The following is a 20,848-nucleotide window of genomic DNA, read 5'->3' on the forward strand; positions in this document are numbered from 1 at the left end:
TTTCTTCTATAAAGTCTTACCTGATCTGTTACTTTTGTAGCCTATTTACACAAATTGTGTAGTAATGTAAATCATATGTACATATGACTTACTATGGTGCAGTACTTTGAGAACCTTTTAAATATTATTAAAATTGAAGACTTTTTCAGTCTGCTGTGGTCAGTGCCCATTCAGATGACTGAAAAATGCCTGTTCCATTTCTAGCTGTTATTGTTCTAGCTTTGTTAATTTCAGGTTAATTTAGAAGTAAAGCAGCACTTATGTTATCTTCTTTTAGTGTGGCCCATGGAAAGTAGTTTGCCTACACACACATGTGACAAGGAAGGTGATAATCTTGAAATGGAACCTTATCTCACTTGCTTTAACAGTTCAAGTCATTAATTCTGATATGCCAGATTTATACAGAAAGCAGGGTATTGAATTGGAATTGCCAGAATATTTATTTTAAATACCCATGAGTTTGTCATTATTTTCATAGCATTTAATGAAATACACTATTGTTATTATGTTTTTGCTAACAGGTGAAAGTCATGTTGCGCATTTGTTCTACTCTGGCCAGAGACTCTTCAGAATCCAGTTCCTTCTTAAAGGTTGATCCCCGCAAGAAACAAATTACTTTATATGACCCCTTGTCTTCTGGAGGCCAGAATGCTTTCCAAAAAAGGAGCACCCAAGTACCACCCAAGATGTTTGTATTTGATGCAGTTTTCCCTCAAGATGCGTCCCAGGTACACAGCAACTCTTATCAAAGCCTGAAGCATCATTCCACCATAATTTTCAAGGTTGATTGTTTAGAAGTATTGAATCAATGATGCATACAATTTGTTCTAAATGCATATTGAAATTTGAACTGTAAACAGTTCAAAATGTGTAACTTGTTTTATTCCAAAATCAATGGAAATATATTAAAAATATCAGTGTAAGATGAAAATGGGATAGAATTGACAAATAGTGACAGTAGTTAGCCAATATTTTTGTATTCACTTGTAAATTCACTTCTCTTCATTTCTGCTTGTATTCTTGAATTTTTCTAAGATACAAGTGCCAATATTTCATTCCATTAAAATCAGCACTATAGAACTCTTTTCACAAAACTTCTGTTCTTCAGCAACTCATATTTTCTATTGTCTGTCTGCTGATTGTCACCATGCTTCAAACTGCCTGTTATCTTTAGGTCTCTGCAAAGAATTGTGTTCTACTATTATGATGATTTCCTACTCCTCCAAGCTACTTTGAGTAAGCATTTAGTCTGCCTCTTCTCCTCTTTTAATGTTGCATAATCCTATTAGCTAAGTTAGACCAAGAACAGTTAGGTACTGGTCAGTTACAAAGAATATTATGAATGAGAGATTTGATCCCATATTTCCATGCTCCTAATTCAGTATTCTGAACATTGCACCAAACTCTCTGATGGGTGAATGGAGTAATGTATAGTGGAATGCCAATATTAAGATCATAGGTATCCTTATTCTTGAGGAAGTAAAGCAAGTCAAGCAACTACTTTTTCATAATTGATTTATTAGCCTCCATGAACAAGGTATTGTGATCTCATCCAGTGACTCTCCATTTGCTCCAAGAAGAGATATACAGTATTTGTGTTCAGAAAATAAAATAAAAAATATCTCCTTTATGACAGGCTGAGGTATGTGCAGGAACTGTAGCTGAAGTGATCCAGTCTGTGGTGAATGGTGCAGATGGATGTGTATTTTGTTTTGGACATGCCAAACTCGGTTAGTATATTTTTTATTCAGATAATATTACACTGTATCATATATATTTTACATGATATTCTTATCTATTTCTTTACCTGTTGATATGTTTTCCTTCTAATTCTCTGAAATAGCAAATACATATGTGTATATTTGCCCTCAGCATAGCTTTAGAATAGAAGGTTGCTTGGAAGGATTCTGAGTAGAGAGTAGAGAAGAAACAGTTAATATTTGTAATGTTTGGAATAAAAGAAGTAGTTATGCTTACATTCTCAGGATTACTAGCATTTTTGGACACTAATGTCTAGAAATATTTTGAGAAGTTGTTCCTTGATTCAAGGCCATGTTTACAGTTGACTGGATGCTGTTGATAAGCTATTGCCAGTATCCATGAAAAAGAGTTACATTTTACAACTTTAGCTGTGTTTTATTCCATATAGTTATGTAATGGGGTGTCTGGGCCATAAAAATAAACTTGATAAAAATAAATTTGAATAATAGCATGAAATGTTGGTCTTTTTTGTACATGTTCTTATGTATGTAAATCTATTTGGTGTTATTTTAATCTCTTCTGCTGTATTCCCAACAGGAAAATCCTATACCATGATTGGAAAAGATGATTCCATGCAAAACCTTGGTATAATCCCTTGCGCCATCTCCTGGCTTTTCAAGCTGATTCATGAAAGAAAAGAGAAAACAGGCGCACGTTTCTCAGTCCGAATCTCTGCAGTAGAAGTGTGGGGAAAAGAAGAACATCTGAGAGATTTGCTGTCCGAAGTAGCAACAGGTAGCTTACAAGATGGTCAGTCACCAGGTGTCTACCTTAGTGAGGACCCCATATGTGGCATGCAGGTAAATATAAAACTCTTTTCTGTCACAATGTAACTCATGGTGCCCTGTTTTATAAGGCTGGTTTTGAATAATAATAAATTCGAAAACATACATTTTTCTAACTTGGAAGTGTTTACTTTTAGGCTTACAAGGAACTTTATGACCTGCAGCTGCAGGCTATCCACTCTTCTAACCTAAATATTTGTGCCTTTGGCATAACTTGATGTTCAACAGGAACCTCTCTTTTCTGTAAAATGTTAAAGGATTCAGATCATACTAAACTTCCGTTCCTCCTATAATAATTTCACAATATATTATAGCATATTGAAATATTTACAATATTGCACAAAAGCTGGAAGACAATTATATGTCTGGATAGAGATACAGTTTGTGGAAATAGCACAGTTTAGACTAATAGGATTAGTATTGTTGTATGACATACTAATAGCTACTTATTAATTACTGCTATGTTATGAAAAGAAGCCAAGAATAACTTATGGAACCCCAAATGATAGGCATAAGGGAGGGAAACTAATTCTTGGTCAAATTGCAGAAACCCTGTTGCCAGAAAAAGCCACTTCCTGTGTGAAAAAAAATCTCCTGCTTTGGGCATCTATTATACAGGTGGCACGTGGAGCCATTTGTCAGGGCACGTGAGGCGTTGCCCTGTCAGCTGGCCAGCGCGCATGCATGCGCTGGCCAGCTGAGTGCAACCTTTTTTAAAGCCATTTTTCACCCTCCCCAGGATCCAGAGGCTTTATAGGAGCCCAGGGAGAGCAAAGAGAGCCTCTCCCGCCCCCCCCCGAGGCCCTCCAGAGGCTTCAGGAGCTTCCCTGAAGCTTTGAGAATGCAAAAAGCTGGCGCCATGGGCAAGCCGAAAGTTTGGGAACGGACTTCCAGTTTGCTCGTAGGGTCGTTTTTTGCCTGAAGGTCCCTGAAGCCTCCAGAGGGCTTAAACTGACCCTACGAGCAAACCGGAAGTGACTTAAGATTTGCTCATATGGTTGTTTTTTTGGCCCTGAAGCCTCTGGAGGGCCTCTGGGGGGGCAGGGAGGCTGTTTTCGCCCTTCCCAGGCTCCTATAAAGCCTCTGGAGCCTGGGGAGGGCGAAAAAAGCATGCAAAAATGGGGGGGAGCACCTGTCATACGTGCATGTGCACTGAGGGGGTCGCACGTTGCATTAGGGGTGCGGCACACCCACGTACGCCCCCCTTGCGCTCCCCCCTTATGGCACGCGAGCCCAAAAAGGTTCGTCACCGCTGCTTTATAGTCTTAAATGTTTAAATTAATGTGTGAGAAGAGACAGAAAAAGAGAAAAAAACTAGATTTCATGATTTTAAGGAAAACTGAAATTGAGTGTAGAAGGATGAGTACTTTGGACTTCAAAAATTGATTGGTCTTTTTTTTTAATTCAGAGGATTGCATACTAGAAAGCTAATGTGTAAAAAAGTTCAAGGTTTATTATGGTTCTTTACAATGATAGTGAAAACACAACACAAAGAAATCTAATGAGAAAAATAAAGAGAGAGAAACAAAAAGAACAACATAGCAAGAACTAAAAGGGTACACAGGAGAAACAGAAAGAGGAATAGGTGACCGAGAAAAAAATATGTGGCAACAGTGATGAGATACCATAAAAGCAGTGTCAGGAAAATAACAGCTCAAAAGAAATCAGTTACTCAGGAAGGTGATGGGTCTGCCTTCAGTGCAAGAAGAATGAAATGAGCCTACTGTTGGATTGGATTCCTTGGCATAATCCCTTGGCATAATCCTGCATTAATTGGAGTTGGACTTGATGATCTAAATAGGTTTACCCAACTATGATTCTGTGTGGCAGGAGAAATGTATGTATGTATGTATGTATGTATGTATGTATGTATGTATGTATGTATGTATGTATTGTGTCACAACTCCTGGTATGCCCAAATATGGGAGGGAGCATACTGCTTCCCTTTTCTGTCTTTCGGCTCACCCTAGGAGCCATCCAGGCAGAAAGCCATTTTTTTATGTTGCCTTTATCAGCACAAATGCAACACACACACACACACATACACACACACACACACACAAACACACATACACACACACATATATATATATATATATATATATATATATATATATATATATATAAAATGAAGAAATGAAAGCTATGTTTGTAGATAATATTTTCAGCAATAGTAATGTCTAACATGCCTTTGTATGCAAAATAATTATATATATTTGTAATTACACAGATAATATTAATTATAAAATATGTCATTGGCCTTAAATTTTAAATAAATAAACATTGATCACAAAAAATAACACCTGGTTATTTCAATTGTGTGGATAGACTGCAAGTTCAGAAACAATCACATGCATCTACAATCCAGGATTCTAAATTCCAAGTGAATGTTGTCTTCCGGTGTTTGATTCATTATCTTCATTGTACAGTAAATTCTTTATACGGTGACACATTCCAATTTTTTATATAAAATTTAAGAACCTAGTCATATCTGTGAGCTATAGTTATCAGCATATTAACCATATTAACAGTTATGAATCTGAAACAAAAATATAACCATTGGTCAACTCAATATCATATGGATAAGGGTCCCATCTTCATATTAGATTATACAATACTATAACATAGTAGAACTAGTAATTTCTCTTGGAACATTCTCTGAGAAATCCAATAAGTATGGAAAAGAAAATCTTGTGAATCAGTCTGATTTTTAGATCATATAGATTGCTTAATCCATCATTATTATACACAATTTTTAAAGTAATTTAAACAATAGTTAAATTGCCATCTGTTGCACATTTGCATAGGGATATTAGAAACTCTTGGTAGTATTACTAATCAAATTAGTATTGTTTCAGTTTATTTATTTGTTTAAAACTTTAATATAACTGCCCATCTTATGTAAAATATGGGCAGTTTCCAATTAAAAATTTGACCTGATATATTTCCAAGATGTTGGTTATATGAATAAGCTTTGGTATAGAATATGCATAATTATCAATAAAATGTAATACATCATCAGCATATATTAACATGTCATTCATTCATTTATTAAAATTCTGTGCCACCCATCTCATTATTAAGTGGTTCTGGGCAGCCTACAATGGATATAAAACAGTATAAAACTAGAAGAACTTTAAAACAATAAAACCTTCAGAAGTAAGAATTAATACATTAAAATTAACCCAGATAAAATAGAAAGGACCAGTACAAAAAACAGGGTGGAAGTGGCATTTTCTCCTAATCTATTAACCCCTCCAAAGTGGGACACTCCAAGCCAGTTGATAGAGCCAGGTTTTTCAGTTTTTCCTTTCAGTCTTGGCATGTGATTGATATCTTAATTAGTTTGAACTAAAAAAGTAATGAAAAAAATCCTTCAAAGTAATTCATAGAACAAAGTAGCTGAATCTACAATGTAGTGATTTGGATGTCAAAGGACTTAGGATATGGCATAACTAAACAGCAAAAGACCAGCCTGTGGGGCCTCTGCCAGCAAAAATGGAGCTCCATTTTCACTGGCGGAGGGTTGCAGGAGCCTGTCACAACTGAAAACGGAGCTTGGGAGCCAATTTTCACTGGCAGAGCGCTCAGGCCATCACAGGCACCCCCGACAAGAGTGATGTTGAACTGATCAGGCCCACCCTGGCCACACCCACCCCAGTCCCCTGAGGTGAAACATAACCCTGATGCGGCCCTCAATGAAATCGAGTTTGACACTCCTGGTCTCGATGAAGAAAGGAAGCATGGCAACCAGCATGATACTAGATTCAGCATCAAATTTTGTTCTTTTCTCCTTTGAAAGAATTTCAGCTGCAGATATTCTGTAAAGCAGCATGTTCCTTAATCAGGGCAAAATTGTATTTTGACTTTGTTAACTGACAATTCCTTAGCAGTGTTGAATCTCAATAAGCTTTCTATGTCTCTGGGTACCTTGCAGCTTCAAAACCAAAGTGAACTCAGAGCTCCCACTGCAGAAAAAGCTGCTTTTTTTCTTGATGCAGCAATTGCCTCCCGTCGAAGCAGTCAGCAAGATTGTCAGGAGGAAGATCAGAAGAATTCACATATGCTCTTCACTTTGCACATCTATCAGTATCGAATGGAGAAGAGTGGCAAAGGGGGAAGTAAGTCTCATTGTTTTCCCACCCACTCCTATGATTAGCCATTATTCAGATGGCTTGTATTCATCTGATTCATACATATGCAACAAGTATATTATATCATGCGACATTTTTAATAGCGGTGTGCATGTGATATGGTGATCAGACCTATTGTTATTGTTGGCCTAGTACACATATTGATGCTGTGAGTCTAAGGATGGTTCAGAATGAAACAGGGGAGAGTTATTTTTGTGATTTACTGTCACTTCTACAAATGATTGTGCCAGCCTCTTTTCAGTTCTTGTTGTGTGAAGCCAATGCTGATGGCTATAAGGAAGGAGGGGGGAGGGATATATATATCTCTCTCAAATAATAAAAGATAATATCATTTTGCTCTATAAATCTTCAGATTCTATTGTCTGAACCTAAATATGTCTTAAGTACCAGAAACTGCCCTTTTCTCGGCCATTCAGATTTGGATGTAAACCATGTTTTTGCCCAGGAAATGAACTGGCAATGTACGCAAACATTTGGAAACAGTCAGAAAAAGCTTCCAAAGCAACCACTTGAATTGAAAAATGGAACCAGCTGCTTTAATGAATCAGAAAGGAGTCTTTTGGATGGGTTTTTGCACATTCCAAAGCACCTTTTCTAAAGTTACATAGTCATTCATGTATTTGGCTTATTCTTTTTCTTTGTCTTTCTTTGTTCAAGAGGTAGAGTATTAATTGGTTAATTTTAGCACTATATTAAAAAAGATCTACAGAATTCAGCAGGACTTGAGTCAGATTCTGGGGGATAAGGTTATCATTTATGCCCAAATCATGCTTTCAATGACAAGGTATCATTTATTTTGTCACTTTTATTTCTTTTCTGACAGTGTCAGGAGGCCGTAGTCGATTACATCTCATTGATCTGGGAAGCTGTGTTAAACCTCTCAGCAAAAACCGTGAAGGGGGTTCTGGGCTCTGCCTTTCTTTGTCTGCATTGGGCAATGTCATTCTTGCCCTTGTCAATGGCAGCAAACACATTCCATACAAGTAAGTGAGTTTTCTTGGCCTCTCTTCATGTTATCGCTCTCTTACTTACCTGTGCAAAGGTAATGAATTGAATTACAGGCTTGTAATAGTGTTGCATATGAAAGTTGCAGAGATCATAAAAATCTCATGGATCAAATACAGATAGGTTAAATCCATGGGCATCATTGATGGCTCCTTACAAAATTGTGCAACTTTTTCTTAGTCTGAAGACTGCATTTGGCTTCCAGGTCATGTGCATAGAACTATCCTCCAAAAGCAGTGGGCTGGAACAGGATAAGAATTTGTTTTGATTTGATTTACATTTAATTAAAATTAAATATAGCTAATATGTTTAGTCTGCAGTTATGTATACAAAGGGTTTTCCCTTTCTATCACATTAAAAGTTATAATTGGTAACAGCTTTTGAAGGTCTCTGAGAGCTACATCAATTGTTTTCAAGGCCTATACTTGGTTCTGAGGCTTCAGATTTATGACATATCAGTCTTCCTAACCAGCAGAGAAGATTCATTGCTGAACTATTTGCATTATTGGCACACATTTATTCAGGATTATAAAATGGCCACTTGCTTTGAACAAAAAAGAATCCATTTCAGAAGATGAAGTGTTGAGTCATTTATAATTTGGAAGAGGCCTCATTTTCTTCGTGTTTATGCCATTGCTTTCAGTATGAATACCATTGTTAGTGGCATACTTGAAGGAAAAAATATAAAGGACAAACAGATATGTGTAAAGCAGCAGGATATTTTGTTGTTGTTCTTTCCTTAACTGGTTGTACTGTATTTCATGTTTGTTGTTTGAAGATATATACATATTTCATTTATTTAAAGCCATTATATCCTACTGTTTGACCTGAAAGTCTCCCAGATCACATTTGAGTTTCTTTTTAATTCATATTTACATTAATAAAATCATACTAACGATATGTAAACAGTTCTAAATAAATCCACCACCCGTAAAATGAATATTGAGACAATAAAAGCCAGATTAGATTTAGAAGCTACTTGAAGCACCTGGGGACATTCTTGATGGGATTCCATAGTTAGAAGCCACCACTGAGAAACGTTTGTCTCTAAAGCCTGACAACCTTGCTTGTTTTATGTGGCTTACTAATGAACACAGTAGGACTTCATAAAATACAGACAGATTCTTTTTTTTTTCAAGGTTTTTGAAAATATCAGTTCCTATAAAACATTGGTATTAGCTAACTCCAGCAGCTGCTTTTCTTGGCAGTGTATATTTAAAAAAGAAAGAAAGAAAACGAAAGAAGCTTTGCATACACTATATTGGCAAGTGCCTGCTGCAGCGGTTTATAGCAATTAAGCTACAATTCTTTTGGGTTCTCGCACACATGGAGATGCCAGAACATTTATTCATGTTTGCATCTATCTCTTGAGAAGTGACACAAAACTGTCTCTTTGTAAGCTACAAACAGAATCTATTTGTAAAAGGAACATTTAGCCTGTTCAGATGATTTGCCAACCATCAACTAAAACCAGTCCCAAGGATATAATTTATATAAGAACACACACAGCTAAAGTGGTAGTGCCCAGTTTTGACAAAACAAAAAGTCTGTAAATAGATTGTAAATTCTGTTTGTAGGATCAGTTCTGGACAAGAAGGGCAACTAGACGTAATAAATGAATTCTGGAACATAATAGATTATATCCAATTAGGGCAATGCTAATTTAACTACCATTAAAAAAAGATGGGCAAAATTCAGATAACACAATAGGGAAGTCAGACAAGTAGGGAAGTCGGGCATATACATGAGTCCTGCTTGTTGTATGGAACACAAAGTAAAGCAATAATCCAGACTCAAAAGAAAAGAAAAAGGTATTATCTCATCTCAACCCTACTTCCCATGCACATATTTAAGCTACGCTTATGGTAAACATTTTTTTTTTTTAATAATGAGAATCATTTTATTTAATTTTCTTATTTAAATGTGCTTATTCTGTAGTAATTAAAAGCTATTAGGCACATGTGTGCTTCTGAAATTAACATATACAGTTTGAATGGAAACATGGGTATTCAGTCAAGCATCAGTTCTGAGTGGAAATTTACCATATATTTATGCACATAAATAAGAAGAAAATGAGAAAACTTCAAACTAATTATAAATTGCTGAAAGGGATTGGCTCTGCTTCTTGGTCACTATTTTAAAAAGATGGATGGATGGATGGATGGATAGTAATTCTAAATTTTCTACTTCAGCTGAAATATTTATGAGCATCCACATACTATCTATTACTTGGCCTATTAAACACCAGAACTCCAGGATTTTCCCAAAGGTATATAAATGGGCTCCAAAACAGAACTCAGAAGATTCTTTAGGGAAATTAAGATTTTCCTTCTTCATTTTTCCTTTCTAAAGCTTTTCTGGAAATTAAAGAAAGGTCTCAGTGGCATTTATATTATTCTCAAGATACTATTGCCAATTTGAGGATCACTGGAGATTCCTGTCTTCCTCTTCCCACTACTTTGGGAGATCGGACATCAGTTATTTCACTATATTAGCCACTTCATTAAAATATAAAAGGAAGATTTCAGTGGAGAATCAGTATGCATGTTTATATTTCCAAATTTTTTCTTGAATAAGGAGCTCATTCTTTTCCACGTGCTGTAAAAATTCATAGTCTTCTAGAGAAGGGAAGAAGTATGGCCTGACATAATTAAGTTTCACAGGACTTACTTAAGGCAATAATGAGAAAGTTTTATTAAAATGATTGCAGAAATTGTTACTACTGCTTTATTTCTCTAAAAGCATTAAATTATCTATGTCTGATTTCTAAGATGAATGTGTCTCTTTGGCTCTCCAATGAAAACTCATTTGCACACATTCCAAATACTCCTTTATAATGATCATTATAAAAAAAAACCTCGATGCTGGTTGCTAGGCAGCAGGGCTAATAATTCATAGTAATGCAAAAGTAATCATTTTATAAAGTATTTATGAATTTCTTACTAAATAATATCAGTTTAATTTACTTTAGGACATAAATCTTACAAAATGTTATAGCCTTCTACATTGTATCATTTAGGAATATAACTTCGTATATATATATATATATATATATATATATATATATATATATATATATATATATATATATATATATATTGTGTGTGTGTGTGTGTGTGTGTGTGTGTGTATAGGAAAATCATAGAAGTAGAGTTCTGAATTTATTGCATTGTGATTGATAAAAATGCAGAAAATGGTATGTTAGTAAAATACGAGCAACTTTTTTTCTTATTTACTATTGTATATCATCCTCTGCCACTGCAGTGACTACTTAGGGTGAAACGGGCATACATATAGCACCTGGCTTTGAAATCAAAGAGTAGATGATAGTCATGGTCAGGGTGGCCTTTACATAGATGCATCTTGTGTGGCAGATCCTTCTATTTCTAGATCAGGAGGTTCTGCTCACTGTCATTTATACCTTAGTCATTCCTATTAGATTACTACAGCATACTGTACAAGGGGCTTGCCTTGAAAATCACTTGGAAGCTTTAATTGGTCTAGAATGCAGTGATGCACACAATTTTGAATTTTCCAAAGTTCGCCCGTGTAACACCACTACTGCATGAGCTACATTGACTTCCAAGTAGCAATCTGAAATGCTGGTTATCATCTTTAAAGCCATAAATGACACAGGGCCAGTATACTTGGGGGACTACCTACTTCTAAAGAGTTTTGCCCATTTCAACAAATCCAAAGGAGTGAGTAGATTCCAGGTCCCCACAACCTTGCAGAATCAAGGGGGCATGCATTCTTTGTCATGGTGTCTACCAAATGAAACAGCCTCCTACCTGTGGCTTGAATGGCCCCTTCCTCTTGGCCTTCCAGAAAAGTATGACAACTTGACTTTCCACTCAAGTGTTAGGCCCAGGGTGTGAGAGGAACTCAATATATGCGTCCTTTTTATGGAATGGTTATACAGTGCCTTGGTTATTTATTTATTTATTTTTCTTGCATTGTATGATTTAAGTTGCTTATGGTTTTACATTTTTTTTGTATATACTGTTTGCTTCCCAAACTTATGTATTTTTTTGGGCAGCTAAATAATGTTTCTAAAGAGAAAGTAGAAAGAGCGTCCAATTGGCCTAAATAAATTTGTCAGCAGCATGATGAGTTAAATACTCTTTGTTCCCATACAGCGAGATTTTTTTTCCCACCCTAAAATGCTCATGCAAAATTGTAGCATTGTGTTTACTAATGTGTACTCTACTGTCATCATCATGGTCAACTACCAAATGGATTACTGCAATGAGTGTCTATGGGACTCCCCTGAAAGCCCTTACAAGTTTAAGCTGGTTCAGAATGGAGTAATTAACGGTGCACCTGGGCAAGCCCAAGTTATATCTCTGTTTTGCAAGCTTCATTGGCATCCAGTGTGCTTCTGGGTACAAATCAGATTTATAAGTTGTTGTGATCCTGTTTTTATAATATTGGACAAAGAACCCATTGCATTCCTATGATAATGAGATAAGATCTATAAGAAACTTACTATTTCATGCATGAAATCCTCTATGATCATATTTGCACTGTTAATTCATATTCATGTACTTGCTCAAGCATATTTATAACAATTGTAATTGCTATTTTTTTCCTACTGTCAGTTTTTGGATGCAAATGAGTGTTACTCTACCTTATGAACATATGGGAATAAAATACCAGCATTTTACTAATAGAAATGTGCAATCCAGTGAAAACATACACTCTGTTAAAATGAATATGACAAAAATTCATTCTGCCTTACTATTTCTATTTAGCTGGGAACAACTCCATTGAACCAGAAGGGTCTTACTTGTTATTGGTGTGATTTAGCCTTGCTGATTTCAATAAGACCATTGGTACTTGCTGTTTTAGAGCAGTTCAGACACATGATGTAGTAAGCATTGTAACACAAGAATAAAGAGGGTCTGCAATGCAGAATTAGATATAGATGTAATTAATTAACTAATTAATTATTAAAATATAATTATGTACAATTACTGACTACTTTACACAGCTTTAAGAGGTAAAGATAGCTGAGAATGCACATATGAACCACTAATCTGCCTATTTCTTTAAATATGACTTGATTGGAATTAATTCCAGTCAAATTTATAAATGAAAGGAAATGTTCTCATGAGCATCGGTAATTTTTAACAAAGAACAATATAACACATCTTTCTTCTTTCTGGTGACTGCAACACTAACAATAACTGAGCAAAAATAGATTTTCTCCTTCACAAAGGACATGTTAGATTCCCCCTTCAAAGGTATAATTTGGCTGAAGATTTGACACAATAAGACAGTAATTAAATCTTTTTCATAATTCAAGACTGGTACAAATGAATTCAGAGTCTCTGACTATTATGCCTGACCTCTAAACGTATGTATTTTCTGGATTCTGTTTCCCCATATTTTCATTTCTGTAAATAGAGTTTTCTCACACCTGTAACTAGGACTTACCTCCTTATATTCTCTGCATTCTTGTTTTAGGAATATTTAACTATGAATGAAATCCCAACAGAATACCACAATTAATTTTGACTAGTGTTTAATGTACATGGAAGATCTGAACATCATTATTTTTTGAATAAAGCTGATACATGCTCCTGTGTGTGTGCCCAAGATAAGGGAATAAGACAGCTAACATGGTCTATACAACTATATCATACATACATACATACACACACATGGATTCTGGTTAATTCAACACGTCAATATTATCTGCATATAGTAATGAATGTCTAGAAACTAACATGAACCTGAAAAGAATTTATGCTAGCATAGTTCAATTAGATTGTTACAAATATAGTCAGAGCCTATTACAATTTCAGAAATCTGTAGCAGAGAATCCCCTGATTATCACCTTGGCTAAAACAACCCAAAGAGGTGCCAGTTTTTAAATCCTGCCAACCCTGGCCTGCTCTTCTGTTTCTATTGACCATTCTCCTGGCAAAAAATAATGTATTTGAAGGAAATGCCTATTTTTATATGTCTTCATAAATCATTTGGATTAGTTTGGGTGTGTTCCTTGTATAATTATTTTATAATCCATTTGTTAGAGCATTTTGTCATGTACTAAGCAAATCAAACCTATTAAAGTGGAAACATTTCCATTCCTTTAATTTACCCCTACTGAGAGATTTATACCACTTGGGATGTTTATATGGTGATTAACAGTGCTATAACAAAGAATCTTAATTTGAAACTTGGCAAAGCTGCCTTTTATAATGTCTTTATATGAGTCTCTTATGTTACTATTTAAATCAATCCATACATTTATCCTTCCCACTTGGAGTAATTTGTATGAATGCTACCTAACTCTTCAGAGGAGTAGGTATGAATCAGAGGTCGCTTGCTGCCGGTTTGGTCTGGTTCAGCTGAACTGGTATGGATGTCAGGCCTGGGTTGCAGCGACCTAGGCCTGCCAGGCCCCCGAACCGATTCCCTCGGCTCTGCTGGGCCGCCGCCATTTTGGATTTTAGTGACTGTGCATGCGTAGTTCACTGTAAATTGTTCTGCACATGCAGATAGAACTATTTACATTCAACAGCGCATGCACACATGCATAATGTGCGTCTCGCGTGTGCACAGGTTGTGAACCGGTAGTAACACTGGCAGCAGTGCATCCCTGGTGTGAATGCTGATAGAACTGAACGACAAATAAGAATTTTCTGACATTTTCATTTCCAATGAAGACTTTTCTCTACTGGCTATATAGTTATCCACAAGGAATACTAATTTTTATAAGCTTTTAATTTTTACTTTAAAAGTCAGTTATTGGAGATTGAGGAATCTGGGCTAAAATATAGGTTCTTCTTGGTTCTGCTATGTTATTCTCTTTTCTTTTAAATCTTGGCTATACGAGCAGCAGAGAAGAGAATCCATGGCTGAAAGGTTCTTTCCATTCTGAATCTCACATATCATGAAGTTCATGAAATGTACTTGTTCAGATCTCTCAAAATCTCATGTTGGCCAGGAGATGAAGACTAAGGGAGGGGACCTCTTCAGCCTTAATGAAGCCAACACAGGCCAAGTCATGAAAAATAAAGGAAAGAGGATGTTGAAAAGGTCAACTGGAGGGCAGTGTGGCTTTCCAATTTAAAAGTAGATCCAGAAAAAAAAACCAACTTTCCAGGAAAATGGTTCTTGGAAGGGTGAGAGAGGGTATATTTATTTTCTTAACTAGTCAAACAGCTTATAGTGTTTCATTGTGTCTGCTTACCCCCAGCATAAACACAGCTCTTATGAGGGCAAATCTGAATCTCAACAATATGGAGAGTAGAACTGTAAATACAATCACCTGCTTTTTGTGTTCTATTTGTGATGATTGCATTGATTTTATGTTAGTCTTCCTCAGATTTTCATCCCTACTTGCAAACTTGTTATTCACAGATTTTCATTAATTATTACCTAAAGTAATTTATACACTGTTGCACTATTAATTTACACCTTAGCTTTCAGAGCAAGAATCAGAAATGTTCATTCCCAGACATTTCATTCATTAAGTGATAGTTCAATGAAGCGAACAGTATGTTCTTTAATTTAGTCTTAAACTGCTAATACTCTAAATCTTTTAACTTCTCAGAGTAAGACATGGGAGAGATTACTGCCATAGTTGCTATCCCTTAAAAACATTTTCTGAATAATAAAGTCTCTGTGGTTTACATGTTTATACTACACATCACATCTACGTAATAATGGATGCATTGGGTTCACTGGGGTCATTCCTCACTAAGGGATATGATGCCTGTTTAGGTGTCCTGTTCCAGTTGATTGAGGGGGCGTAGGAATTTTCCTTGAATGACTTAGCAAGTTCTTGATTTCTGCCTGAAATTAGGAAGTAATTTGGGCCTTGCATCACATCACTTCTGTCTGTCCTTTCTCTCTCTATGCACCAATCCAGTACTGTATTTTAGTTTACCAAGGTCCTCCAAAAGATGAAGCTCTAGAAGATATCTTCCTGGAGTACCTTGGAGGAAGACCTAAAGTGACTGATTGGACATGATTGGAACTCATATCGGGATTACCTCATGGCAATAAGGATAGGAAAATGCCATCTGCCCTTACTGTATCTGCTGATAGCCATCCAGTGGCTCTTTTTAGGGGGACCCATTTCCAGGGGGCAGTGAGCAGAACAAGAGATTGTGAAGAACATTCAGATTATTTATTAGATAAAGTCATTCAGCTCTGCTTCAAGATGAACTCCAACTGGGCAGCCCCATCTGAGGTTTCTGAAACAGTCTTGTGTTGGTATGTAGGATGAATAAACTGGAATAATGCCTGAGGAAATGGACAGGATTCTTTCCTCTTTAATGATTTGTTAAGGTAGCCAGGGAGGTAATCTGTGGTTGAATCCATGCTGGAGTACCAACCTTGTTGACAGAGGGAACTGTGCCTTCAGCCTTGAGGGAGGCAGTGGGGTATTCCTTTCTCAAGAGACTAGCCTTGGGCCCAGTGATTTTGAACAAGTATCATCATGCAACTTTCTCTTTTTGGGCAAATTTGTTAAGAAGGTGGTCAGATTGCAGTTACAGTCTGGAGAATTCTAGATCCATTTCAGTTACATTTCAGACTAGGACTCAGTCTTAAGACATCCTTGCAGACATCTTTGTGGCCTGTGGCAGAGTTAGGATGAAGATGGTGCATTTATCCTAACATTTCTTAATCTTTCAGTGGTGAATGTCCATGGCTTCTACCATGATGTCCTTTCCTATGGCATTTGATATAATCTTATATCCTAGAGACATGATAACCTATTCTGGTCCAGTTATCTCTGTGTTTTATTTTGCACATTCCAAAGATTAGTGCAGCACGGTAGTGTTACCCAGAAAAAGATTTATTCAGAAATTCTGGGATCCTGGGAAAACAAATTCTCTTTCTGGAATTTGGAACTACTTTTTTGGGGGAAAGGGGGGGCTTGGTAATAATGAGGTTCATCTTTTTAGCTTTGCCTTTGTCTTCACTGTAGCTAAAGACATAATGGGATTTCATCCTTGGGAGGTGAAAAGATGATTACTTCATAGCCATGTAAGTTTTTAATTAAGAATTAATTACATTTTTATCCCAGCTTTTTTCCTGAAGAACTCGGGGTAGTTTATACAGTTCCCCTCATTTTAGTCTCACAATAACTGATGTCGAATAGGCTGTGATCTAGAGACCAATTCAAGGTTACCCAATGAGCTTCATGGTTCAATACAGTTTTGAATGAGGCTTTTGTTAGTATTGATCCATGACTAATTGTGTTGTTAAGCACTAGGAAGCAAGAGGGGAAGGTATGACTTACCTGCATATTGTCTATAGTAAGGAAAGGCTTCTTGTTAACCTATTTGCCCTACTGTTCCAAAGAAAAATATATGTGGACAAGCAGGTAGCTTTAATTCATCTTCAGATAGCATACAGATACTCATCTCAGATATATAATTAAGTAGAAATCCAAGTCTTGTTTGTCTTATACTCTGTATAAATGTTATGTATATCTATATGGAGACCGCTGAAGAACAAGTTTAGATGTTTTGTAATCTTCATTTGGAGGAAAGGCAGAATGTAAATACAGCATTATCATCACACAGATTGGCAGTGCTATCACTGGCTGCACTGGGACAGCATTCCTTGGGGATATTTTCCATTCATGTGACTTAGGTAAGATATAAAGACACACACAATCATTTTTGCTATATTGTGAAATTTGTTCCTTTCTGTATGATCATAAACCTTCTGAAAACCGATTAAGTAGTTTCTGCCAAAAGTGCTTTCCTGCTGTAATTGTAATATAAGGTGTGTATATCACATGGGGAAAATAAGTAAATCTGAACTATCAGAAAATGTTAGCAAAGGCATAATTTTTCACATTCTTCAATCAATCATTTAGTTATTGATTATATTTATTTTGTATTCACTGGAGAGCTTGCTATCTTTCAGAATTAATTGGATACAAAGACAGAGTGCATTTCTGAGACTATAAGTACATAATTGAACTCTACAACAGTCCTTAAAAATCTGTGTACAGAATAATACACTTGTTAAGACTTGTCAGTGGCGAGATGTAATTAGGTGTAAGTAATGAGTCCTCTGTTACTTACCTCTAAGTAAATATTTGTGGAATGGTTTCCCTGATGTCATTCTCTGGTTGTCAAGGACGGGCACACCCGATGCACCCATACATCTGTATATTTTTTAAAAATCCCAGAGAGTTTAACATGATTTAAATAATAGGATTAGCATAATAATTAAGATTTGTAATTACTGCATTTTACTGACAAATTAGAGGATATCCAATCCACAAAACTGCCTCTGAGCTTTGCTGGTATTATGCTGTAAACTAAGAAATACAAAAAGTGCAGCAAGAAAAGCCAAATATTTTCCTCCTTCAGTGATTCCAATACCACAAAAAAAAATGTTATTGAAACGTGAATCTTTAGTATGGGAACTATGCATCACAGATATAAGCTCTGAGACTAGAGGAATTCAACTCTGGCCTTGAAGAAGAAGTAAGAAAGGGGAAACGGTTGCTCAAACAGAAAATAGGAAGCATGAGAAAAAGATTGTGTGGCTTAAGTATCGTATCCTTAATCAGTGAAAGTTTTCATAACCCCATTAATGTATCTTACAACAATAATGCAACATTCTTAGGATCCTTCAGTGTCTGTTTCTTGACCTGACTTATCTCAAGACTCTTTGATGCCAAGTAAGGGTGGGATGTTTATTCCTACTGTGCATGTTTGCAGCTCAGTCCCTTCCCTCTCAGTTGCTTTTTAATTACTGCAGGAGCTACATGGAACAGGATGTTATGTTACTATTTAGAATTAAGTTAGGAATAGTTTTTATATCCTTTCTTTTGTTTATTTTCCTAAATGTTGCTTTCTTTTCCTCATTATCTTGTTTAAAATTCTACTGAGAAAAAAATTGGTGAGAATGTTGTAGATATGAGTTCCATTCTCAAATCATTTCTATGATTTTCAAGACTTATTTCTGTAAATGCTCTAAGTGTAGGTATTGCTCTTTGCTTAATATGTTTTAAAGAGGCACGTACAATTATGGATTCATTCTGACAAATTCACTAAGAAATCATGATGCTGTCAGTCTTCTCTCTCATGGCTGTTTTGGAAGAGGTCAATGTTAGCCAGGAGAGTGCCTGAATCCCCTCTTGCTTTCAGAATTAATTGCTCCAAATTTTCAATACCTCTGAATTATCAGACTCCTCAGCAGTCACCAAGAGACGGCTTCTATACCTGGATGCTGCATAGCCATTTCACCATACAAGAAATTGAAAGGACATTATAAGCATTGTTAGAGGAAGAAATGTTTAACACTTTCACTGCTGACACCTACAGCAATATTAGCTTCCTGTTCTACACAGCCTTGTGATATGTAAAAAGAGTCATGGGATGCCAACACCATCCCACTACTCTTCTTACACATCACAAGGCTGAGTACATAGTGTCTTAGCCCATACCTATTGGTTTAGTCTTATAGCATGCAACAAGGGATTTCCTTCTGTTACAGTATTTGGAAACATGATATTCTTGGTTCTGAAATTTATATGCTATAATCATTCGCCTGACAATCATAGGCAAGACCAAACTTCACCAATTCTCAGAGACATCTCAGACTCTAATTTCTGATATATTCTAATCCTCAATACAGTGGTAGTTAATAGTGATTTTTCTGCTCCTTATGATGGCTTTACCAACTGAATTGGAAATCAAATGACTGGGATAAATGTAGTACCATTCATCCTATCATTGCCCTATGTATCCCAGTATTATGCTCCTTTCATTTCTTATGCAGCTTTTCCTCTGCAATAATCTGAAAAAAAATCTTTTCATCATTTCAAGATCAATGATAGAATAGAATATACTTTATTTGTATGCCGCCCTTTTCCCTGAGGGGACTCAGGGCGGCTCACAACTCAGATATCTGCTGCAGCCAATGGACTGACCAGTTTTGTCTGTCTGTAAGAGAGCTCAGTTTCATTAATTCAACTCTACTGCAGTCCGTACACATTTGGGCTTCTGATACTTCATCATTTGAAGCAACATCTTCTGGTTCCAAGCATCATTAGTTGAGTTTGGAAGAACTTTCTTAGTCAGCCAGTCAATCTGGTTATGACTTCAGGAATTAGAGTAGTCTTTAAGATTCCTATGTGGAGCAACTGTTGCACATAGCAAGACCTTTCAAAAATACCATCACTAGTTGCCGAAATTGTTTTCCAGATTGTTTTTTATGATGAGGGGATAGATGGGGAACAGATGACAGCCAACACTTGTGAAGATGGGCTTAAGATACAGAAGGATCTTGAGAAACGTGAACTTTGGGCACTATCTAACAAAATGAAGTTCAATGATGAAATTCTACATTCAGGCAAGAAAAACTAAATGCACAGATATAGTATAGGCTAAATAGTAGTAACTGTGAGAGAGACCTTGGAGTCCTAGTGGACAATCACTTAAATATGAGCTAGCAGTTTACTGTAGCTTCCAAAAAAACCAGTGCAGTCTTAGGCAGAGGGATAGAGTCAAGATCATGTAAAATGTTAATACCACTCTTTAATGCCTTGGTAAGATTCTTTATATGTTTTAGTCTTCAATGCCCTAATCATCTTTGTTGCTCTTCTCCGTATTCTTTCCAGAGTCTCAACATCTTTTTTTATAATATGGTGACCAAAGCATTTGGAACACTGCATCCAGTTTTGGTCACCATATTATAAAGAAAGATGTTGAGACTCTGGAAATAATACGGAGAAGAGCAACAAAGATGATTAGGGCATTGAAGACTAAAACATATAAAGAATGGTTGCTGGTATTAGGTACATCTAGTTTAATGAAAAGAACTAAGAGTGACATTATAGCAGTGTTCCAATATCTAAGGGGCTGCCACAAAGAAAAGGGAGTCACGCTATTCTCCAAGGAACCTGAAGATGGATGGAGACTAATCAAAGAGAAAAGCTACCTAGAACTAAGGAGAAATTTCCTGACAGAACAATTAATCAGTGGAACAACCTTCCTCCAAAAGTAAATGGTCCAACATTAGAAGTTATTAAGAAGAGATTGGACAACCGCTTGTCTGAAATGGTATAGGGTTTCCTGCCTGAGCAAGGGGTTGGACTAGAAGTCCTCCAAGGTCCATTCCAACTCTGTTATTCTGTATTCTGTATCCTGTACATGC

At 36.3% G+C, this 20,848-nt stretch overlaps 1 protein-coding gene across 1 annotated transcript in view; it reads left to right on the forward strand.

Annotated features, from left to right (window-relative positions):
• The window catches only part of KIF26B (kinesin family member 26B), a 330,120-nt gene that overhangs the window by 259,203 nt on the left and 50,069 nt on the right, over positions 1-20,848 (forward strand). The window contains exons 6-10 of the mRNA XM_032214888.1: positions 522-728; positions 1,637-1,730; positions 2,299-2,561; positions 6,484-6,667; positions 7,524-7,683. Of these exons, the coding sequence (XP_032070779.1) occupies positions 522-728; positions 1,637-1,730; positions 2,299-2,561; positions 6,484-6,667; positions 7,524-7,683 (908 nt within the window). The remainder of the gene's footprint in view (positions 1-521; positions 729-1,636; positions 1,731-2,298; positions 2,562-6,483; positions 6,668-7,523; positions 7,684-20,848) is intronic.

The sequence above is a fragment of the Thamnophis elegans genome, chromosome 4 (assembly GCF_009769535.1).
Source record: "Thamnophis elegans isolate rThaEle1 chromosome 4, rThaEle1.pri, whole genome shotgun sequence".
NCBI lineage: Eukaryota > Metazoa > Chordata > Lepidosauria > Squamata > Colubridae > Thamnophis > Thamnophis elegans.